This window comes from Vanacampus margaritifer, chromosome 8 (genome assembly GCF_051991255.1).
Source record: "Vanacampus margaritifer isolate UIUO_Vmar chromosome 8, RoL_Vmar_1.0, whole genome shotgun sequence".
NCBI lineage: Eukaryota > Metazoa > Chordata > Actinopteri > Syngnathiformes > Syngnathidae > Vanacampus > Vanacampus margaritifer.
In genome coordinates this window covers 8,783,586-8,808,560 of record NC_135439.1, presented here as the reverse complement: position 1 = coordinate 8,808,560, position 24,975 = coordinate 8,783,586, and the positions used below count along the sequence as shown (strand labels likewise).

General features: G+C 39.7%; 3 protein-coding genes across 4 annotated transcripts in view; 1 reads left to right on the top strand and 2 right to left on the bottom strand.

Annotated features, from left to right (window-relative positions):
• Nucleotides 1–17,403, bottom strand: part of iffo2b (intermediate filament family orphan 2b) — a 22,594-nt gene extending 5,191 nt beyond the window's left edge. For both annotated transcript variants that reach the window (XM_077572442.1, XM_077572444.1), the window contains exons 1-4: nt 16,624–17,403; nt 2,319–2,379; nt 865–960; nt 7–195 (exon numbers count right to left, since the gene is read on the bottom strand). In XM_077572442.1, the coding sequence (XP_077428568.1) occupies nt 7–195; nt 865–960; nt 2,319–2,379; nt 16,624–17,093 (816 nt within the window). In that variant the 5' untranslated portion in view covers nt 17,094–17,403. The remainder of the gene's footprint in view (nt 1–6; nt 196–864; nt 961–2,318; nt 2,380–16,623) is intronic.
• On the top strand, nt 30–21,548 carry mrto4 (MRT4 homolog, ribosome maturation factor). The gene is made up of 12 exons (XM_077572446.1): nt 30–183; nt 1,261–1,383; nt 2,329–2,398; nt 7,402–7,503; nt 18,604–18,713; nt 18,907–18,965; nt 19,045–19,148; nt 19,255–19,336; nt 19,413–19,480; nt 20,255–20,406; nt 20,510–20,586; nt 21,131–21,548. Exons 4-12 carry the CDS (start codon nt 7,442–7,444, stop codon nt 21,287–21,289), a joined length of 873 nt encoding a protein of 290 aa, XP_077428572.1. The 5' UTR covers nt 30–183; nt 1,261–1,383; nt 2,329–2,398; nt 7,402–7,441; the 3' UTR covers nt 21,290–21,548.
• Nucleotides 21,073–24,975, bottom strand: akr7a3 (aldo-keto reductase family 7, member A3 (aflatoxin aldehyde reductase)). The gene is made up of 7 exons (XM_077572445.1): nt 24,681–24,975; nt 23,797–23,984; nt 23,606–23,710; nt 23,188–23,284; nt 22,501–22,600; nt 22,232–22,361; nt 21,073–22,158 (listed from the first exon to the last, which is right to left on the bottom strand). The coding sequence occupies exons 1-7, from the start codon at nt 24,955–24,957 to the stop codon at nt 21,997–21,999; spliced, it is 1,059 nt and encodes a 352-aa protein (XP_077428571.1). The 5' UTR covers nt 24,958–24,975; the 3' UTR covers nt 21,073–21,996.

Here is a 24,975-nt window from a genome sequence, read left to right as displayed (position 1 = left end):
GGCTACCTGGTGCCTGGTAATCTCCCTCTCTGGAAGCGGCCTGGCCAGGCTGGTGGTAAACATCTTGGACATGTCCTCTGAGTTGCGCTGCTGCGCCACGTCGCACAGCTTGGCCGTGATATCGATGCGTCTGCAGATGTCCATGTCGACCCGACGGGCTTTCTCCTGGATCTTGGAATCCAGGTCAGACATTTGCTACAGGCAGAGGGAAACACTTATGGGAACTTCATTTCAAACGGGAAGATTCAAAGGTTACTAATAATTCACTATGGTACTTTGTCCACTGTGCATTTGGTTGTTTCTGTAAATATATACTGTAAATTTGGCATGAAAACTAGTGGGGTGAGAGCCTGATCATCGCTGCTTGCACTTTTAATTGATTTTGTTTCGATTTCTTTTTTTCTTGATTTGTAATGTGACAACACCAAACAATTAGCATGACTAACTTCTTCCATACCACTTACCTGTCTCTGGATTTGGACATGTAGGATGAGATAAAGCACAGGGGGGGAGAAAGTTTGTTTTAAAAATGATTTAAAGAATAAAAGTCTGATTTACAACAAGCAGGATGAACAACAAAAGCTTTTAAGCCTATTTCTCCCTGAGCAAGCAGACGCTGGGACCGGCCCACTGCGACACTTCAATCACTGAGCACCACAGCTGGCAAGGAACAATACAAGCACTACACAGAACAGGAAAAGGGCTTTGGAGATCTACATCACTTCTTTCAATGGAACATTTCTTGGATTTCTGCCTCCACATTCTTCTGAGGACGGAAGGGTTTCCCAGTTTAGGGCTGTTTGTGTAGGAACTATAACAACAGAAGTACGGGTGTGACGGTTCAATCAGATAGTGGGTGCTTACGTCGCTCATGAGGCTCTTGAAGACCACCAGTTCCGCCTTTAGTTTCTCCACCTTGTCGTTCATGTCATCCTGAATCTCCGATGATTCTTTGGCGCGCTGAACAGATGTCAAGGAATAAAAAATCTGATAAACGAGGCATATTTTCCGCAATGATTACAGTACAGTTAGGTTTTTGTGTTGGGCAGTGCGGCTAAGTCGTGGTAAGCACTTCTGCTTCAAGTGTTGAGGTTCAAGGTTCAAATCTCAGAAGGATTTGAACAGGGACTAAAGATGAACGTCAACAACAGTTCATATTGGGGCTGATTCACAATTTTCTACCATTGGAGTCATTGCACTGAATGTACTTTTACCAGGTCTCCCGGAAAGCAACAAATCTTTCGATGTGTGTTAATGTAGGTCACCACTCCACCTGTTTTTGCTGACCGCTAATCCAAACATGCACAATCGATGGGAGCAAACTAACGCAGAAAGAGGTCGCCATGCCATCTGCATCATCAAGACCTGGACCTTGGTCCCCAGGTGTGTTTACTATATGTTTTTTTTTTTTGGGGGGGGGGGGGGGGTTCCATGAAATTCATAGTGCATTTTCCTAGCATTATTCTCTGTAAAGCAAGAAGTAGACTGCTATCTTACATAAGGACATACACACATGCCAAAGAATTCTGTATTTTTCTTTCAGGAAGATTTCAGTTTTTTGTCACCCTATATTATATTAGCATTTGGCTAAACTTGTATTATTTTCCCTGAATGAGGATTCAGCCTGCGAGCTAACATAAAAACATTTGTCAAATTTTGATGAAGGAATGAATTTTCATCATTTGTCACCCCAGAATGTTTGCGTTTGGCTAATCCAAGTCATTATTTCTCAACGAGGAAGAAGCCTGCTAGCTAAAACACGGACAGATATGATAAAAAAAAATGCCACTAATTATTTTCACGTATGGTGGGTATCTATTTTTTATTTACTACAACTACTGTATTTACTTTTTGCAGTTTAAGTCATGACAGAAATGTTTCCCTTGTCACAGAATGCTAATAGTAGAGTCCGGTACATTAATTCTTCTTGAACTATGAGGTAGCCTGCTAGCTAACTTATGATTTGTGGTGTTTTGATAGGACTTTTTGGTTTATGTTGACTTCCTCATTCTTGCCACAATGTGAAGAATGTTAGGAGGATTTAACTTGGATTTGTGTTATTTTGGTAGGAACTAGGAAAAAATTGTTGGTTTATGTTGATTTATTCTTGCAACAACGCTAGCAAGAATGTTAGCATTTGGCTAATCTAAGTGTCATTCTTCATGAACCATGAAATAACATAAACTAAACAGACTTAAAATGTTTTGTTATATGGAGGTTGGTTTCTTATATTATTCTCAGGGTTTAACAGTGTTTTATTACAAACTTCTGAATGCTGTGAATTGATATGCTTGTGGAATAAACATTTCTTTTCCAACCTGGTGCAAGGATTCAACCGCAGACTCCAACTGCTCACGTTTGGACAGCTCCTCTTCCCATCTGTGAACACAATACAAAGGTGGGTTACTCACAATCCAGGGCCGGGTCCCCTAAGGGTGACGAGACAGAGGTAATGTCTGGTTAATAATGCTGTCTCTGATTACACAATACATTTGACACACCCAGCTGCTCACTGAAGGAGATTTAAGTCCTTTCACAACAACTGTGTGAGCATCTGCATGGGGATACTTGAGTTATAAACACACCCAATTCCTTTTGTACTAGCTCAACGATAAGAAAGTGAATTGTGGCAATTATATTATTAGCGATATTAGCTTTTAGCTGGTTGTTGTACAAATAATTTAAATAATTTGATCTGGGTTTACATTTCGTTTGTTGAAGCTTAGAGGTTAAGTTGACGACAAAATGCTACCGTTAGCAGTGATGCTTTGAGGGCAGCAGGTTTCTTTCAAACTGCAGTCCATTCTTTACGACGCACTGAGACATTGACCGACAGTTATACTCTATCTAAAAATAACATTGCAGACCTCATGGTGGCTGCGTGCTAAAATTGGCCGCGCTTGTCTCTTTCCCCCCTGCCTTGACACCTCCTATCGCTCATCAACTGCAGTACGGCGGCCATACCCTGCAGCATACTTGTGGCTTTAGGCAGTGGGGACTGCATCATATTACAACGCCGTGTGATGCGATCGCACAGGCTGAGTCACATACGGAGATGTGGAGGTTGAGAATGGACAAAGGCTTTATTGAGCCGGCGGTGTGCATTAGGTCACATGAGCGTGATGAGCTATAGTGCGCAGCTATGGGAACTCAGGAAGGTGTGAATTTGATCATTAATACAGACTAGTCAAGGCGTATTAATAGTGTTTTATAACCCTTGTAGCATTATATTTCTGAATTTCAGTCATTGTGGCACATATAAATTGTACGAAATCAACAAGTGACGCTTTGACAATTTTGTATTGTATCTGTGCGATTTCTATCGTCATTTCTAACATCGCTAATGAAAGTACAATACAATACAATACAGTACTATGTATCGACTCAACCGTATCGCCTGGGGGAAATTATCCATTTAAAAACACCACTGGATGTTCTGAAGACCACCACTGAATTCTGGAACAAACCAAGAGTCTTTTCACCATGGAGAGACGACAACAACACGCTGGGAAGTCACTTTTGGCCACACAAGATGAGTCAGTGGCTGCTATTCACTTTCTCAACAGACCTTTGCCTTGTTCCCATTTCAATGAGCTTTGTCTAATTAAGGAGAAATCTTCCTTGGCAGAGTGTGAAGCTTTCGTCAAAAAAAAAACAAAAAAACTGCTTACAGTGTTGCTTTACGGAGCCCAAACAAACCGCCACCCGCCCTCCCTTAATTTGGCCCAAGACTTTGGATGAGGTCTGCAGAGTTCATGACATCACAAGACAACAAAGGCAACATCTTGTTTTTGAATCCTGTCTGTAATCCCAAAGAAATGCAGTTGAAACGATCAACGGACAGAAGGGAAGGCAACCCGTGGCAATAACTTTTAGGCTGTTGTGAATGTTATCTATCAATCATGGACTATGGAGTTTGACTGTAGGAATTTGAGCTCCGAGCTCGGAATTTTGACTATTATGTGATACGACAGTGAGAACTGCTGCTCGATTTGGTTCCTGGAAAAAAAATTCGGGATGATTTATGTGCTACATAAACCTTCCGGGACCTCAGTATTCTGTGTGAACATAACAAACCTGTAACTTCCAGGAACTAATGTACCAAGAAGTCTCTTGTAGTGTTGGCAAAAGGGCTAATATTGCTAATACTGCCCAAAGTTCCTGAAGTCAACGTACAGGTTCTTGTCACACTTCCTCCTACTGGATTGGAGGGATAGTGCAGTCACTTGAGTTTCTTTTCTCTAAATCATCCAGATTTGCATCAATATTACAGTCACGAGTCACCAATGGGTGGTTTTAGTTGCTGCAACTTCTACCTTGTTGTTGTCGTCAAAGTGACCTGCAACATCTGAACAAAGTTTGTTGAGTGGTCCGTCACCCTCTCAGCAGTGCTTTGTGACTGTGAGGACTCGTCTAAGTGGAGTCTCCTTACAAGGACAAAGATCAGCAGGATGCTCGGAGCCCGACTTACTTACCGACCGCAGCTCATATTCTCTGTAATTTGCCTCCACTAAATCAACATTGTGGTGCTACTGCTGTGCCTGGTGACAATTTAAATAGAACCACACGTGTATTTGGCAGGATAATATAAACCACAATGACATAGAGCGCCACGAGAACTATATATTTTATCTTAAAAAAAAGAAAAAATGAAAGAAAAATGTGTAAAATAGATTTAAATAGTTTTTTTCTTCATATAATTTGAAATATTTAGTTATTTCTAATTAATATGTACTTTGTACCTAACTGTATAGAAATAAAAAAATTCAAACTTAAAAATTGAGCGTTAAAAAAAAGCATAATTTAAGATTTATCCCAAGATTATAATACAGCACAATATACAGTAAAAAAAAAAAAGATTTATGCTTTCCCCCCAACTTTTCAAAATAAACTTAACTTCAGTAGTGCTAATGATATGCTGTTTGAATTTAAATATGGCTTTTTTCATGATAGTGAGTACAAAAGTGTCATTTTGATCACAAAAATATGGTTCCTCATCTCATAATGCAATTTTATAATTTTCTTTTATATATTCATTTAAGCTGTTACCTAATTTTAAGTAAGGGATTTTTTTTTTATGTCTTTGGTTGACAAAATCTTGATTCGTTAGCCTTTTAAATGCACAGTAGCTCCATTTTTCTGAGTCACTGTGTATGAGCTGCACCATTAACAACAGTTTTTTTTTTTATGTGTTTCTAATCAGGAAAAGCATTTTTTCCACACACTTATCTGGCCAGCAGCAACATTCCAGCAGTACAAAAACTCCCCCCGTCATATGTGCGTGTGTGGAGTCCGATTAACATTTGGACTGCATCGTTTTCCCACAGGAGGATGATATGCACATTTTGGCAATGTGCGCAAATTCAAACCTGATGTGAGGCATGCTGCTTTTTATTTTGCACTTGCCGTGATGATCTGTGCCATAAAAGGTCACTCATGTTTTGTCACAATCAAAATGATGAGTATTTACCTACTTGACATGAAATGCTACAGTTTATGATGCTTTCACTTGATGTCCTTAGTGCGCTCAGTCAACACAAAAGACAACGTAGAGAACGCACACACACAGAGGTGTGGTTATGAATCATTCTTTAAGACAACTCCCTGTTTTAAGCATAAAACGTATGTCAAGACAGTGCCTTCTAATACCTTCTAATTGTGGTAGGGTGTACACAATATATTGTAAACAAACGAGACAGTCGGAAAACAACAAAAAGCCAATGATTGTGAAAATCAAAAAAAAAAAAAATACGCATGAAAAAAATTGTCTTTTTTTTTATTCTAAGCAATGAGTTAAAAAAAAGTTAGCATGGAAAACTTCCAAAAATATCACTATTATTTTAATTTAAAATAATAATAATAACACAAAGAAAATACATTTGAAATAATTTAATTGAAAATCAATAAAACAACACATTCACTCAAGCAAATGTCATGGAAAACATCATGTCATCATTCCAATGCCATGATGCAGAAGAAGTATGATATGATAACAAGCATGGCTCAATAGCACAATTCATCTTGGAAATTTAATGTCAGCTATTTAAACAACCGCACGCGCCGAGGGTGTCTTGTCCTTTTTTGCGGCGTTGCTCGTCCTCGGTGCCGATTGTCGGCCTTCCGCGACGCACACGGGGAGCAACGCGAGGCTTTCCCTGACAAAAGTGGGTCATCGATTAAGTGTCAAGACGGTCCGTAATCCATAACATCCTCGGAGAGACGTGCACTAATGGGATGGATGAGAATGTCCAGGGACCCCTTGTCTGGCTGTGGGGGTGGGGGGGGGGATCTCTAATAGCATTTGCCATCCTCTGCTCTCACCATCTGGTGACCGGGAAGACCACTGACCTGCATCCAATGTGTACGTAGGCTCAGTCAATCACGTGCACAGGGAGTGCACATCTCAGCTTTATGTTCCTTCACCAAGTCTAGACGGCATGTAGACATGATACGTCGAGCGGTGGCCGCAGACCGGGCAAGGGAAGACAGACAAATCACAGTACGGACGCAAGTAATAGGAGCCCAACAGAAGAGTGCCAGAAATGGTACGGTAATGATCTGTTTTTGACCATTTTACTTCCTGGAGAACCCAAGAACCCTTTTCTTCTTTGGAAAATTATGAATTATACATGAAATGACTGCTATAAGTTCACTGAACACCAAAATATGTTTTTTCAATTTTAACCCTTTTGAACTAGCTCAGAGTTGCTAATTTATTAAAATATATATATAAAACATACTCCTAGGCATTCTGCAACATGATATGAAATAGATTAACAAAAAAAAACACAATTTTACCATCTGATGGTTTGCTGAGAAGATGGTTTTGTTTGGATTGATTTCCAGCTCAACAAAACAGCATGTTAAGCCAGCCATCTTGTCACCACCACTCTGGCTCATGTAAGTGCAATATTCATCCACTAGATGGCCCCATGCAGGGGTCAGAAGTGGCACTCTGGACTTTTGAAGTTAAATTTGTAAAAAAAAAATAAAAAAAGGTCTTTGTTATTTGAGTAGCAGAATTTATAGGGGCCAAATTTGACCCCGTGGGTTCTCCAAGGTTAATTTCCAATTTGGCAAAGGTCCTTTACTGACCCTTTAGGGACCAGAGCAGTGTGATCTGTACCCCGATAGCTAGGTGCCAAAAACCTGACCAATGTTTTGCAAACAGTCTTCGACCTTGGAAATGTAAATGGAAAAAACCAAACCATACATTACCGAACTGTAAAACATGATGGTGCACAGTTGCCGCAGGTATTTTAGTCTGTACTGAGATCACTGGAACATTTCATACAATCATGCAATCATTGTATTGACAATAATTACTTGCAATTACGTGTCTTAACTGCGCTTTGGTTGAATAGGCGTGTCATTAATTTCACCATGCCATTCATTTCACAGGAATGTTGTCTGATTTAAAGAAACAAGCTGCTTGGCGGTGATGTCAGACATTTATACCGCAAACCAAGCCTGGGAAAGTAGAAGTTGCCGAACGTTACGATGGTGAGTTGGAAAAAAACTTCACTACTTTTACACTCAATGTCACTTAGCACAAATTTGAAAAATAAGTGGTGAGTGGGCATGTAGTTTTCCATGCGTCGTGACTCACACTTACGGTATATTATCACCTTCCTACTATGGATAACACTTTTTTTTTTTTTTTTTAAATAGTGTCATAACATAATTAGTCATAATACCAGTTGGAAAAACTACAACTATTAGATTGCCTATCAACGTGGGGGAAAAAAAACTCAAAATATTATGAAATGCTTCTTTAATTTTAGTAGTTTTTTTTTTTTTTGTTGTATTAACAACTACTACTACTACAGTAAATTGATGGATAGATAAACACCTAATAAAAAATAAATAAATAAACAATCAGACTCCACCAATCAAATCAGCACAGCCCCTACTTTTTATTTGTATATATTTAAAATTTAAAAAAAAATGGGGGGGGGGGGGGTTGGAATAAAAAAAATTGGCCCTAAAGTGACTGTGATTGTTAGCAAGTGAGCACTTGATTGTGCTAAAACACGTCCAGTCAGGTGTGTGCGCGTAAGGGTAATTATCTCCAACACACCCTTTTAAACTGCTATTGAATCATCATCATCGTTGTAGGGACACGAATACCAAACGCTCACGAGCTAATGGTTTATTTACAGTCAACAGCTAGCTGTCGTTAAAGTAGAACTATCATAACAACATTTAAAACCTGGAAACGACCTATAATTGCCTTCCAAGACCACCGTTGTGATGATCAAGTTTGAGAAAGGGAAGGTGGGGGGGAGGGGGGATTCCACTGACAGGAATTTACAATGTTCTTTCAAATTGAAAGCGCAAACAGGAAAGGGCTGAATGCGGCCCGGACACCAGAAAAGAAGATAAAGATGTTCATGTCTGGCGTAAATCTCATGGGTGTGTGCGGGCAAATAACACACACAAACACACACACACACACACCTGCAGATGACTTCACATGGCAACGGCAAACTCCATTCAGGATGTGTTTGCTTCTCCTGACAGCAGTTATGTCACTCAATCACAAAGTAGTAGTACAACATGTGCCTATGTGGAGGATTTGGCCATTTTGTTTGTTGTCTGTTTTCCAACCTTTATTGAACCAAGGACACACAAATGAATAATAGGTCAATTATTTACCTTTGGCCATCTAGTGGATGAACATTTCATTGTTCTGCTGTCACTATACGACGTCGCTGGCAATGTTACATTGATTAAATAATAATTCCCTCCAACCCCTATCGAGAAATTGGAACATTTCCCGCGGCACACACGAACGTCATTGTAAACTACAACCGCAATAAATCAATCAGTGTCACTCCAAACTGAGCCTTAGTATTTATGTTGAGTATTTAACCCTGGAGAACCCACGGGGTCAAATTTGGCCCCTATAAGTTCTGCTACTCAAATAACAAAGACCTTTTTTTTTCAGCAGTGATTTTTGTCCCTGTGTTCTTGTTTCCATTGGCCAAAGTGTGTTTGTACATTCAAAATCCAGTTCTAAAATGCAACAAATAAAACAAAAAAATTATATTGTTCAATGTAGCTGTGTATTTGATTGATTATTTTCTTAAATTCTAAATAGTTTACTAGTTTTTGTTATTCAGATTTTTCGAAATGATACCCCTAAATCCCAAAAGGGTCAAATTTTGCCCTAATCCTAAATTAGGGAATAAAGGGTTGAAATTGAAAAAACATATATTTTGGTGTTCAATGAATTTATAGCAGTCATTTAATGTATAATTCATAATTTTCCAAAGAAGAAAAGGGTTCTTGGGTTATCCAGGGTTAAATTTGAGACATTAATATACTGTAGTTAAATCGTTTTGGCCCTAAAGCCAACTAAGAAGTTTGAACCACAAGTCCTATAATGTTACTATCAACTCATGAGCTGCCCGTTATTTCATTTTAAAGGATTTTTCTTGTCACAACTTTTAAAAATAACCATTATGGAGGTGAATGCACTTCATCCCTCTCTGCACTGTGGCGTTTTTTTTTTTGCAAACACCCCTGAGGAGAAGAACATCTGCTGTAGTTTGAGGCAAAAACCTAATCAAGATTGCACGTAAAGCCTGTGGAGGCTCTCACACGCACGCACGCACGCACGCACACAATCTTGCAAATGACATTACACACTTGCCAAACGCAATCATGGCCACGCCTTGCACAGCAGCATCTCTCGCAGGAAAAAAAAAAACACTCTTTTATAATATACCGTAATAGTTCAAGAGACAGCATGTAGCGAGCGTCAACGCATGCGAACGTTTACGAGGGGATCAACAGCTTTCACCCGCTGACACGTCTGAACACGGCGCATTAAATGAGAATGAAGGCTAATGGTTAAGGACTTACTGGATTTAGCTGACGTTGAATAAAATAACACACACACAAAAACAAATTGCTGTGCATTTGCACGTCACCCAAAATATTTTTTTTTGCAACTCAGGAAAGTTTTCATACAGCACTGACAACATATTTCTTCTTGTTTACACTAGGACAATTGATGTCAAACTGTTTATACATGTCAAAGATTATGAGTGTTACATATTTTAATTGCCAAAAAATATGCCAGAAAACATCAGTATCCCTAAATAATGTCAGTAAGGGTTGTGCTCATTAAAAAAAATATTTTTTATAAGAATTAATATCATATAATGGAGGGAGCAGAAATGTTGTTGCAGCTATTTTGTCATTTAGCAATGTGTTTGTATTTACATGCTGCGTTGTGTGTACTGTTTTGGTTAGCAACAGCCTTCAAATGGGCTCAGCAGCTGACTCGATCGTGTCCATGTCCCTGGGCGAAAAATCACGTCTAGGAACTGAGTTGATGAAATGTTTTTAGTACTATGCAAGGATCTTGTTGAGACACTTTAATTCATCTGAGACTGTTTATGTGCTTTTGTTTTGGTTAGCAACAGAATTCAAATTCTGTTGTCTAGGAACCGAGCTCATTTGATTTTTTTTCCCCAATACTGCCCAGGGAACTTGTTTGGACTCTACTCTTGAATTCATATGAGGCTGCAGATGTGCTACTGTTTTGGTTAGCAACTGACGTCAAATGGGATTAAATCTCATATAGACTCCACGTATCTGTGAAAATAGGCCGAAAAGGTGACTAGTGTTTATGCAGGAATGAACTACGTTGGCAGAGTTAAGCATGTAAATGACACATGTGGTCCAATTCAGGTCAGCACCGCAGACAGGTAAGCTCATTTAAGAGGTTTAACCTTTTCACACATTCACAGGATGACGGGAAACTCATTGCCATTCAAAAAAAGCCATTCAGTCATATTTAATAATGTCATTACTGTGTGTAAGAACTTACTGTACACTACAGTACGACTGTTGCTGAATGCAGTTGTTTTATTTTTAACAAACAATAGGAAGTCTTTCCGAGACCTGAGCTCGGCTTTGTAGCAGGCAGGAAGTGCTCCAGTCCCAGCTGGGACGGAGGCGGGAGCCTCCAATGTGAGGCTTAGAGAAAATCCCTTTCCTGAATAGAACTGCCTGGATTATTGGCAGACTGGCAGCTACGTCAAATTTAGACCACTTGGCCGTGCAACCAGTCGGCCGGCTGTTTATCCAAAGATGCTGAACTTTAACCTCTGGAAAGAACGGGAAATGAGAAATCTTTGCTCAATTTCCCTCTATTGATCCACACACAGACGCAGCGAAAATCAGTCATGTTCAATAATTCATGCAGGTAGAAAACACCCTGGAGGCAAGCGGCGGGCAGACACTATAGTTTATATACATATTTTACCATCTCACAGTTTTTTAATACAGCACGGCAAATGCGTTTGTACAGTAGATTGACAAAACTCTTATATACTGTATGTATGATATTAGCCATAGAAAGTGATGATGATTGGATAAAAAGTCTGTCTGGTAGAAAACGGAACATTTTGCTTAACTTTGATAGTGTGTCCTGTCAAAGCGTTCCTGTGCTACTATAGAAGAAAATTGAACTTTTATTTTTTATTTTTTTATTTTTTTCAGCCATAGCCAAGCTATGTTAGCAAATGGATTCTTACTCACGTCCCGCAAAAGAAAATGTTGCTAACCCTTGAAAATCAATACATTTACATAACATTAGGGATGTTAGAAAAAATCGATTCGGCAATATATCGCGATATTACAGCGCGCAATTCTCCAATCGATTCGATATGCGGCCAACTCGATTTTTAAACATAATTTTTTTTAGGGGGATATTCAACAAAACGTCTTACTTAGGGTTAGGATTCACACATTAAGCATGGAAGAATGTTATATTAATAGAACATTAAAGCCTTAATATTTAATTTCAGTGCTGTTCAAACATGAAACAGACTGTTTGTTAAATGCAGTGTCTCATTTGTAAGCCTGAATTTTCAGATAAATTAATAAATTTTCATACAAATCTTACAGTGTACATGTACACGTTTACTGATTAGTATTTTCTAAATTTGAGTTAAAAAAAAAATCGCAATAATTAATTTATAGCTTCGTATCGTAGGCAATTCACATCCTAGCATATAAGTAGTCGGTGTGGAAAAACAATCCTGCAAAGCTTTGAGGCAGACATTTTTGCTTTGACCTTTTAATTGAACTATTCAATTAATAAATCTTTGCAGCCCTAAAAATGAATGTATGCTCTCAGAAGCTGTATTATTTTCTATGAATGGCAACAGGTGGCGGCACAGATTTGTTGTTCCTTCTGCCTTCTCATGTTAGAGCATTTCACCGTTTTGCCAAAGAAGTGAAGGTAAAGATTTTTTTTTTTTTAAGTAACTGTTTTCCTTTTGGTTGTTTTATATTAATGGCCGTAAATAATGTAATTTTATACAAATGACTTTACTAGTGCCCTAGTGTAGACTACGTGATAGACTAGTCTTTTACGACTTGAATACAAAATTGGGTTCCAGAAACCAAAGTTGCTGTTAAATGTCATGTGAAAGTCTTTTTCGGTGTCAAGACACTTTTCAAACGCACCCATATGCCGTCTTAAATTATCGACCCCAAAGTGTGACATTTCACAGTGATGTCAACAAACTCACATGGAACGTGCACATTTGTCACCACTCATTCTCGCACATCTTCCATTTTGCCACCCACCAGCATCCGCATCTGCCCTGGCGTGTGCCGAGCCGGATGATTTACGAAGCCCCCGTCCTCCGTCACTTTTGTGTCATTGTTTTTGGCTCGAGTGTCCGCGCGTTAGTGTGTATGTGCCGCTGCATATGAAGGTTGTAAATCAGCGGCTTTTGTTGTCAGCCCTCGAAAAAAATCATGTGGGTTATAACTCTCCAGCTACCGTGAGAAATGAAATATGCAGTCCCTGTCCTGGCTGCTCGGTATAATGTCATTAATTCAATTCATAGCTACATTTTACCAGGGAGATGCTAACTTACGGTAGCATGTAGCATTCAAAAACACCAGAGACCTTTTTCTACTGAGTTTTTCCCCCCTCTCCTATTTATGTGTACATTCGACTACAACTATAAAAAATAAACTTGCCATATTTCCTCATATAGTTGCCCGGGGTGTTTATTGACTTAACCGCAGAGAGGGAGAGGCTCAGGAATTAACGTTTTAATGTCCACGTGTGAACGTTCGTGTCAATGAACTGACATGATGACATGAGGTTCGAAGCAGCCATTTTATGTGAATTCCACGGCTCGTACTTTGACGAATTCCGACTAGGAATCCCAAGACAGAGGGGGCGGGGCTAAATTGCAACGCTTTTTTTTCCCCTACGTCATCCAATGTGGATGATGAAAACCCAATGTTCTGTTTCACGTTTTCAAGGCGACAAAAAGTAAACAAGCCCGTACGTCTGGCAATAGTCTACCGCCATCCTTTACCTAGCAAAGCTTTCATAAATCAACTTGGGCGGGGGGATGAGGCAACGGGACCGAGGATGCCTTACAAAGCAAGCCCGCGTGACACGGGATTTAGGGGAGGGGGTTGTAAGTGTAGTGAAGGAGGAAGGAATGGCTGAGCACAAAGAACTGGGAGAAGAGGGGGTGGCGCGGGTCTCGCCGGACTGAAGGCTGAAACGTGACGGCAGTAAAGAAGATTTAGGCGACGGGAAAAAACGAGCAGTGAAGTCACAAAGCAGAGAAGACACATTGTTGGCTCCTGGAAAGTGGCAGAGTTTTGCTACTCAGCTCTATGGAATGAAAAGCAAAATGTGGAATCATATTAAACACTACTACTGGAATATTACAATGAGTCAAGTCAAATTGGATTGATAACGAAATAAAGGGAGGAGTAAAATGTAGGCATATACTTGAGGAGGGTATTTTTCATACACATTTTCCCATGCTGGGTAAAATGGAGGTGTCTATTTGAGGACGGCGTTTATTTTTCTTAATTAGATGTGGTGTATATAATGTTGAGTTATTTCTTTAAAAATGCACATTAGAAAACTAGTAATTTATTGTGTTTTTTGGGAGGGCTGGGATGGATTAATTGTATGGACTAAAAATAATCAAAGTGTTTATTTGCGGGAGGTTTTTATTTTTCATTTAGTGTACATTTCTCCGGCTATAGTTTTCTGGTCTTTGGGTAGCAACAAAATTATATGTTGTTCATGTTCATAAGTGATTAAAAAGAGTCTCTAAATTTAGACAGGGAACGCTAACTACACTTTTTTGGGGGGGCGGGGTTATTGATAGATGTGTTTATTTTCCTAATGCGACATGACATACATTTAAAGGGCGAACATTATTTAAGGAAATATGGTACTACCACTAAAATGGTTAGGTTTTCTGTTCTTTAGGCAGCTGAGACTGTATTGCATATGTTGATTGGTACTGCTGTTTTGGTTAACATCAGAGTGAGTGAGTTAATTACTGTTCTTTTTTTCTGTCTATTTTAAAGACTCATGTCTTAACTCATTCACTGCCATTGACGGCTATAGATGTCAAAAAATCATTCATTCAAAAAACATTTTTTTCCCCTTTAACAAGAGTATGAAAACCTAGAATTTTTTTTATTGTACATTTAGAACAGATATAAAATTTGTGATTAATTGTGAGTTAACTATTGATGTCATGCAATTGATTACAATTAAAAAAAATAATTGCCAGATGCAATTAGAAAAAAAAAAGATTATTAACAATTAGGGGCGTCAGTCGATTAATTTTTTTTTATTGTAATTAATCGCATGACTTCACTAGTTAACTCACAATTAATCACAAATCTCACAAAAAAATTATAGGTTTTCATTCTCTTGTTAACAAAAGTGGGAAAAAATACAAATAGTTCAAATGTTTGTTTTTTTACGTCTGTACCCGTCAATGGCAGTGAATGAGTTAACTGCAGAGACATGTAAGGAAATACAGTCATTTCATTAAATAATCAGTTCTCTGTTTGGAGAGAGGCTGTTAATGTGTTTCAGTATGTGCTGCTGAGTTGGTTAGCAACAGAGTTTAAATGAGTTCTGCAGTTAACTATTTAATATCCATGCATGAACAATCACATCTATGAAGTGAGATATATTATTTTACCTTTTTCCTGGAGGGAAAAAGCTAGGCATCTATTTGAGGGAGGTGTTTCATTTCTTCTCATGATGCAGTGTATTTTAGAAGGGTGGACTATTTGGGGAAATACAGCAATTCCACTAAATGATTGGCTGGTTCTATGTTCCTTGTTTGGTGTTAGTTTGGTGAAACGTAAACTTGAGGGAGGCGTTTGTCTAAAGTGGATGACTGGCACGGCATCTAATATGGGAAGGGGAGGACCACAATTCAGCTCAAAACGCACACTAACATTTTTGGTCATTATTTATCAGTAAGAAAATTCTGTGGAACTCAGGGAGTGGTCTAGACAGGATATTCAGTTTCCCATAAGGGGGAGGAAAGAAGGAGGAGGGGGGGCTTCTGCTCACATTCTGTGACGGTGAGTCAAAGCCTTACTAGGGAAGTCAGCGTTGGTCATCGCTGACCTCACACACTGTTGAAAATGCCTCACTGTTTGAATCACGCCGGCAAACATGCACAGCACGGACACGAGGCCACTTTGGCCTGCTTCCCGGCACGCCCGTGCCAAATGGGCCGCAGGTGACGCCGTAGGGTCAGCCCGGGGCGCTCATATGGAAAAGAAATTCTTAATGGGTGACAGGGAATGCGTCCACATTTAGGTGCCATGTCTTCCTTTGACTTAAATGTACAGAGATGACCCTAGTGCCCCAAATTACACTTTGCTGTCAATCGCACCCTCATGAGGATGGATAAAAACATCTGCTCACCTCGCTTAACATGTGACCAACCCAGATGGATACTAGATACAGTAGATAGTAGACATACCTAAATTGATATTTTAAACACCCCTTTTTATGATATAAAAAATACTAAGCTAAATATTTTCCTAACAACTGTTGTAAGGTACTTGCAAAAGTGCACACACCCTTTTGTAACTGGGATGTGAATGTGTTCAGAATTCACGAAACACTTACAAACTTGTATTAAATGTGAGTCAGCACAAACCTGCCACCATTTTAGTGCCTCTGATTAACCCTGAATGAAGTCCAGCTGTTCTAGTAGGCTTTTCCTGACAAGTTTTTTTTTACTTTCCATCTGAAGCCTAAATGTTTTGCGCTCTCACTGACTACTATTAGGAAGTGTTCATAGTTGCCTCCATCCGCTTGTATGTGCTTCAGCTCCAGCTCAACAAAAACAGCCCCAAAGCACGATGTTGGCATGGTGATGAGAAATGTTGCGTTTACGCTAAACATACCTTTTTGGAATTGGGGCCAAAAAAGTTCAACCTCCTCGGTTTTATCAGACCATAACAAAATCTCCTAAACACATATAGGAAAATGTGCTATGCATGGTTATGAAACACATAATAGAAATAGTTAATAGCCTACATGGTGATGTGGTATGCTTTGGATCATAAGATGTGATTTCTCAAGGGGAGATGTATGCATCAATTTGAGGGAACAGTTTACTATACTGTATACATAAGTGGATAACGCTGACTGTCCGCTGACTCCTCTCCATAGACAAAAATGCTGTGGTATGCTTTGGATCATGAACTATCCCTTCCCACAGCTCGATAGACAGCGCACTAAGCTCAAATGCTTGGATGATGAGCATTCACTGTGTCAGTGTCACTCACCTCCTCCTATACTCGTCCCTCTCCCGCTTCACTTTAGCCAGCACGTTGTAGAGCGCCCTCAGTTCCGGCGTGATGGTGTCTATCTGCACGCCGACCCCGTCCGGGTGCGTCCACGACACACCGGGCCCGCGCAGCGTCTCCAGGCGCTCCCCTTGCTTGCGCACATGGGTGAAGGACCAGATGGTGCCGGGTAGCCTGGACCTGGCCCCGCCGTCCGTCTGCACGGCCACGTCGCGGCCGTAAAACCCGCGGTGGTGCGGCCTCTGCAGGGCTTGCTGCAGCTGGCTCTCCAGCAGCCGGTTCCGCCGCTCCAGTTCGTGGACCTTGGCCAGGAAGCAGCGGAAGCGCGAGTTGAGCGTCTTGAGGACGTGGATGTTGGAGCCCAGGTCGTTCCGCAGGGCGCTGGTGCCCGCCGGGGGCGCGTTGCCGGCCGGAGCGTCGGCAACATCGGGGAAGAATAGCGAGCTCATGTCGAAGGGAGGAGGGGGGAAGTCAAATATGAGGCACAGATGGCAGCATCATCATCACTATCCAGCGGAGGGTCGACATATTTGACGCAGACAAGCTCGACGACTCCCCGTCATGCTCCTCCTGTTTGTACGATTAGTCGTCACACAAGTATCGGCCACATTATCCTCCTCTAAGCCGTGTGCCGTGCGTTAGAAGCGGTCGCCACGGCACCGCAGAGACCGGCTTATCATCTCCTCTGAGCGGCGTGCAAGGATCATGTTGCACGCCGCTAGAAAAAATATATGTGGACATACACGCACAACCGCACAGATCCAGGCCACACCCCCATCTCCTCCCTCACACTCTCGGGTCACTTCCTGTCTGATGCATCGGGATACGGACAGTACTGGATACTCAAATTATTTTGAAATCTGTCTAGTTTTATGTTAACTCGCATTTTTTGTTTAATATTTTGTTTTTATTATTAGTCAACTTTCATATACACCCTGCAATGAATAGTATTACCCGTAATTAGCTTTTATTTTAAGTAAAAAATAAAAAAAAATATATATATATATATTATTTGTCAATTTGTATTATTTTAATTTAGAAATTAGGTTCAGAACAATTGATTTTTTCTTCACTTTTACTCTACTATTTGCAATTATTTGGCTGTATAAAAATAAATGAACTTCCAATTTATTACGTATTCTTTTTATTTTGATTAAAAAAAATGAATCAAATTTGTTGACCTGAATTGATTGTCATATTCCCAATTCACTACAGTATTGTAAATATATTTTTTGTATTTTTTTATTTAAATTTCAAACGTAATTAAAAAAAAATCGATTACAATAGTAACAAATCTACCATAGGGGGTTGTTATAGTAAATATAATTAATTAATTATTATTATTATTATTTTTTTTAGCATTTTACCCTTTTGTTAAATTGGCTCATACTAGGATTTTGGGATGAAAGCACAGTGTTTAGGGGGAACATGTTATACATCTCTTTTTTCTTTTTTTTCAGTTTTTAGCCCAAAATGTAACTTTTTTTATTATTATTATTGGTAATTACGAATATTACCGTACAGCTATTGTTATACTGTTTTGGAAGTCACGGTGTATTCTAATAAAGCAATTAATATGTCAATGTTTTTTTACAATTTAACTCCTAGGCGTTATTGTGACCATTTTTGGGCTTTTTGTTGGTTCTGACCAAGCCATTTCAAAATAAAATACTGCCCACGGGTTAAAACACGTACGTACAAGTACACAAAACAGTACCTGCATGCGTCCATGTACTGTATGTGTGCATGTGTGTAGTCGAGCTCCCCCTGGCGCTTGAATGAATTAGTGAAAATACAGTATTTATTCATTTTCGCTCAGGCAGATGGCGGAATGTCGCGTTGACACGAATAATTTCCAATTCCCTGCCTATATTGTTTGAAACTGCATGTTTGTTTAATAATAGTAATAATGAAATAAATTTAAAAAAGAAGATCTCAGTTCCCATTTCATATTTTCAGTCAGGCATCTTGTGGGCAAGCTTCACTGTTGAGGCAACATTTAGGGGTCCTTTTACTTCACGTGTGCGTCGAGGAAGCAACCATGCCCAAGTCGAAGAGGGACAAGAAAAGTAAGAAAAAGCAGCATGTTTTTCGTTAAATGTTTAAACTTGCTGCGCACACTCGCAGTATTTGTTTGTAAGCGAAGCCAATGACGTATCAGTGTGAATATAAGGGAATGTAGCATGCTAATGGTAGAATTGGTGAAAGGATTGTTACGTTCGTCTGGTTCACTCAATGACATACACTTGATTTCCCCCACAGTTTCTTTAACTAAAACAGCCAAGAAGGGACTCGAGTCCAAACAGAAACTAATAGAGGAGGTAAATGTTTGCACACTCTTATATTCTGTTCTGTATGTTTGCTGCTGTGTCGAAATGAGCTTTTACATTTTCCCTCTAGTTACGAAAATGTGTCGACACCTACAAATATTTGTTTATCTTCTCTGTGGCTAACATGAGGAATAATAAACTGAAAGACATCAGGACAGCCTGGAAACACAGCAGGTACATACTTTTGATTCAATTATAAATATTTATCCATTAAGGGCTAAGCATTTATAATTGAAATTCATTTTTGTAAAGGTGACATTTTTTTCTATCCCCCCCACAGATTCTTTTTTGGTAAAAACAAAGTCATGATAGTTGCCTTCGGGAAAGGAGAAACGGATGAATACAGGGACAACTTATGTCAGGTAGGAATCATCAGTGGAAGAAATAGTCATATCAACATTCCAATTATTGATTGACAGCTTACCGTCATCTTTGCAGGTCAGCAAGCATCTTCGTGGTGAAGTTGGAGTGCTTTTCACGAATAAAACCAAGGAGGAGGTGCTAGAGTGAGTAAGCACTCAACTGGGTTAATGTAGTGGTGAATTGAAAAACAAATGTAGTCAGTTCCTTCCACCTTGTGGCTTTTTGTGATACTTCATTGAGTGCATGGGAAATAATGTGTGCTTGTATCTCAGGACAAAAAAAACATGTTATTTTTAAGTGTCATATTTCACCAAGCAAAATTTTTAACATGTTGATGGTCAAAAATATTGTACTAGTAAATTTTAAAAAGTATATATTTTTTCATATTAGTAGTATAGTAAATAATGGGGACAAAATGCTTTAAAGCAACACTAAGGAACTGTCAGTTTACGTTGATTTTGGCGACCCAATATGGACAAAAGCGGTATTGTTAGGTCTGAAGGAAGACCACAATTCCTATGAGGAGAAGCGCATTGCGCCGTTTTTTTTTTTTTTTTTTTAGCTCACTCCAGCGAGTGAAATCTGGGCCAATGTTGATCCTCGACTGTCCTTTCACCCGGGGTAGCTTTTGACGTATGCCATAAAGAAGTCAGCACATTTGTATTTTTTTCCTTGGCAGTGTTCCTGCCATCCTCCTCAAAGTTGTTTAGTGCCAGTAAAAATGATAAAGACCCCTTCAGGCCAGGGCAAATGTACCATTCTACAAGTTTTAAGTCAATATCTCATCAGAAAAGTTATGAAAATATTTTAAGGTTGAAAAGTTCCTCAGTGCTACTTTAAAGTGAATAAATAGTACTAATGAAGATTGACAAATTTGAATGCCGATTGTAATTTGTATGTTTTTCCCCCCCCCAAAGGTATTTCAGTCATTACAAAGAGATGGATTACGCTCGGTCAGGAAATCTCGCTCAGATGAACGTGATTCTGGACGAGGGTCCTTTGGAGCAGTTCACTCACTCCATGGAGCCTCAGCTCAGGCAGCTGGGCCTTCCCACTGCGCTCAAGAAGGGTACGGAAGTCAGCATGGAACAAATAACAAACTGACTGATCACAGCGTTTTTTTTTGTTTTTTTTAATTATTATTATTATTTTTTATTATTTTTTTTTACAAGGTGTGGTGACACTACTAAAGGACTACACGGTCTGCAAGAGCGGCGATGTCCTCACACCTGAACAGACTCGTATTTTGGTGAGTTCATGGAAGAATATTGCTTTTGTTTTATTTGTTGATATGTATGTATTGCTAGTAAAAATAGAAATGTGTATTTATTACTAGTAAATTTTACTAGTAAGTTTTTTAAGATAAGAGCATTCACTCAGCAAAAAAAATGGAGTGGCAACAAACTTTTCAACAAGCATTGGATTGTGAACGATTCTTCAAAAAGAGGTCAAATGCTCGCTTCAAGCTGTTTACCATTCCCAGTTCAAATTCAAATGCAAAATAGAGAATTACACATTGTTTTCAACCATACCACACAAGTTTGCTAGCTTAAAGCTGGTGCATAATGGAAAATGCTAACGATGGGATTTTGTAAAAGCATTGATATTGCTGTAGTTGCAAACTTTAAACAACTTATTTTTAAACACAAATGGTTCCAACACATTCCAACAGCACATACAATAATAGTTTGGCATGTATCCAAACAGAGTAAGTTCCTTACCCCTACTAGATGTCTGGTACTCATTAATTATAATAATAACATTTATTTTATTTCATTAAAAAATTTTGACAGAAATTGTTGGGCCTCGAGATGGCGCAGTTCCGAGTGACAATCAAATGCATGTGGTGCTCTGAAACGGGTGCGTTTGAGATCTTGGAGGACGACGAAGAGCCGATGCAGGACGACGAAGAGGATGACAAAGAAGATGATGAAAACGAGGATGGAGAGTGAAAGAAGACTGTAGGTTTTTTGTTGTCATTTTTTCATCGTGTTTTTATTTTTAAAATTCGCATCAGGATCTTGAAATCATATGGAGAAAAAAAAATATTTCCCATTCCCAAAACATTTACTCTCATCTTCCTACTTGACTCTTTAGCTCTGGACTGGGAAAAAAATGCTCAAAAGAACTTGTTTGGAGAGCCAACTACAACCAAGTTATTTACATTGAAGTGTGATCTGTTTTAGAAAAGTAAACTTTGTGTGTGCTGTACATCTGTACATACTTCATCTTACAAAAATAATTAGAGGGGGAAGGGAGGATAACAGAAGGTGTGCAAATTCAAATTAGGTTTGATTAGAGTAGAAGGGGGAGGGGGGAACCTTTATAAAGTCCTCCGAAGGCCATTCTACATTTATCAAAAAAAAGTTGGGCATTGGGTGATATTTCTGTACAAGTAAACCTAATTTAACCCTTTCTAAACTTTTGAATGAATTCCATTCTGTCTGTTGCAACCTGCTGAAAACAATTAACCGGAAGAGGCAGAGATGTGGACGTCCATGGAAATGTTTATGAAATAATGAACAGTTGAACGTGTGCATTCAAGCATTTACAAGTCAAATGTAATTCACCTGTTAACTTAAAGCCTCGTGCGTTTTCGGTCCATCCTAAAAATTTCACTCAAAAGCCCAACATCCCTAAGTTTTCACTGTGCGTCATCTTATCGGAAATAACTGGGACACTCGTGAGTGACCAGGTTCCAAGCGTCCCCGAAGGCCTTCACCACCCTCTCATCCAGCGGACCTTCCTCCGCGGCGGCCAGATTCTGTCTGAGCTGCTCCACCGTGGACATGCCGATGATGACGCCGTCGCCGAGGTCGCCCTTCAAACAAGCAAGACGCGTTACAACTACGCCATCCTCCGTTATTTTTGATCCGAGTCGGCGTCTGTGGCACCTTGAGCTGGGAGTGGTGGTACATCCAGCGCATGGCGGCCGACAACAGGGTGGGCGGCGTCGGGCCGTATGCCTCCTCCAAGGCCTTTTGGACCACTTCTATGGCTTGGAAGTGACTCTGCTTCCAGTACCTGCACACAAAATGGAGGACAACAGAAAGTCAAGTTATTCTTAGTTCGAGAACCAAGTTTTTCCTTTTAAACTGACAAAAGGTCATTATTGACACAACAGAACACGTTAAGTTTGGGCCACGTTGAAATAGAAATTCACCTGTCCCTGTATGCTTCAGCCCAGTTGTTCCCAAAGAATCTCCCTGCGGGCTGAGATGCGTCTTTGTCTTCATAGTGATACTTCCCAGTCAGAAGGCCACCTAGCATAAATAATACAAACATTAGCGCCATTATGTCTTCCCAAGTCATTTCGGAGAAAAACACAGTAAATTTTAGGGGTAGGGATCTTTGAATGTCTCACAATTTGATTAGATTCTGATTTTTGGGCCTGCGATTTGATTCAGAATCAATTTTCGATTAAGAACGATTTTTAATTGACAATGCTTTTTGCTTCAATCTATAGATGTGCAAGGAATTGTAATGATCTATTTCAGTCTGACTCGCTAATGCTAATTAGCACACTACTCGCAGCACTTTTATCACTCAAAAGAACAGCTCCACACCGCAAAACAACTTTTATTGGAATAACTTGATCGTGACTTTTTTCTTCTACTCTCTAATGTGGCTACAATTCAAGTGCATTAGACCGCGTGGAACCACACTGCCCCTAAGTGGCCAAATCGAATACAACATGAACAGCTCTCCAAATAAAGGCAAGAAAATATAAAATAATTTAAATAAAATCGATTTTGGGACATTTAAAATTGATTCTGAATTGTACTAAATGAGAATAGATTTTTTTGCACACCCCTAATAAATATACACAAGTTAAACATAGGTATTGTACCTGCGAGAGGGTTGTACGCGTAGAACTTCATCCCAAAGTACCTCAAACATGGCAGCAACTCTGTCTCGACCCGTCTTGTGGTGGCGTTGTACATCCCCTGGAGGATTTAGTTTATTTGAACTTGAACACTTATTTAAAAAAGTAGTTTAACATATGTGGACCTTTTAACATCCAACAAATTACCCCCCCCCCCCAAAAAAAAACCCAAAGGGGACACCATTTTGGTAGCAAGGCTCCTTGCACAAAATGGTAAAAGGTGGAACATTTGGCACCATCTGGTGGCCAAATAAAAGTCAGTACAGTCCACCCCCAGATACTCGGCAAAGGAGAAGTGCTCACTAACTGATTTAGATACATTTGAGAACCATATTTAAGTGGAATATGTACATCAGCTTATGTACAAAACAAATTGAATTACCTGATAAACTGTGGGCACAATCCAGTTATTCTGTCTGCACAGGCAAACGATTTCAGCCACTTCCCATGATGCATAGTTGGACAGTCCAAACTCCTTGAATTTCCCCTGCGGGAGACATTTTGAAACAAAACATAAGGCGCACAGATAATAATCGTAATAATTCTTTACCGAACAAAAATGTGTTTCCTTGCCTCTTTGTGGAGCTCGTCGCAAGCCCGCAGGGTATCCACGATTGGATTGAGGTGATCGGGGGCGTGCAGGTAGAACAGGTCCACGCAGTCGGTCCGCAAACGCTGCAGGGAGGTTTCCAGTTGAGAGCGCACACTCTCGGCTTTCAACGTCTTGCCGTCCCACGGGTTTGCCTTGGTGGCGATGCTGACTGATTTCAGAGAAAGACACAATAAAAGTCATTTAATCGGTTTCTACACTACTGTCTATTTAAAGATTACAGTAGCTGTTATATTACGGGGTATGGGTATCACAAAAATGAAAGTAAATGAATGTACATTTCCTAATAGAAGTTAGCAGTGGCAGCTCGGTATGTTCTGAAATTATGCATGGCACTTTCTATTGTATTACTGAGCATTTACGACCCAAAAAAGGCAAATGTTGACGACCACATTAGTTATCTCCGTTTTGTGTTTTTAAAACATTTGTTAACCCCTAGGCGTTATTATGACCATTTTTTGGCTTTTTGTTGGTTCTGACCAAGCCATTTCAAAATAAAATACTGCCCATGGGTTTTAAACAATGTATTCACTTTTTTAAAATTATTATTATTGTTGTAAAATGACATACTGTATGCCTTATGGCACTTGCCACTGTAGTTACGGTGTTGATAAGTTACGATAAGGTCTTCTTAGCGTTAATATAGAGTTCCGGACCGGTAAATATATACATTTAAAAAAAATATGAGGTTTTACAACTTAAATGAACAAGAATGCGCAGACAACCACTTAGAGTTGTCTGCTTTTTAAATTATTTTTGCTACGTTTGATTACAGGCTGCACACGATGAAGAAATCACTCAGCATAAGACAGAGAACGTAGCACTATTATTATATAATCAACTCAACCAGTTTTGGGGAGGTTCATGCCCCCCATGATGGCCTCGGACTTTCCGTCCATGTACATGAAGGCAGTGTCAATCTGTTTGTGTCCGCGGTCCAGGAAGGTCTTGGCCATCTCCAGACTCTGCTCGGCGTCTGCCCGGCCTCCGAAGGCCATGGTGCCGAGCAAGGTAACCGGTCGCGTCGTCGACATGTTTCGCCAAGGCGCAAACTTGACGGATAATTTACCGCACAAGTGTAAATTGCTTAGCGAGGGCAGTCGCGCTGTTATTACGCACTGCATATTTGTAAAGTTCAAAGT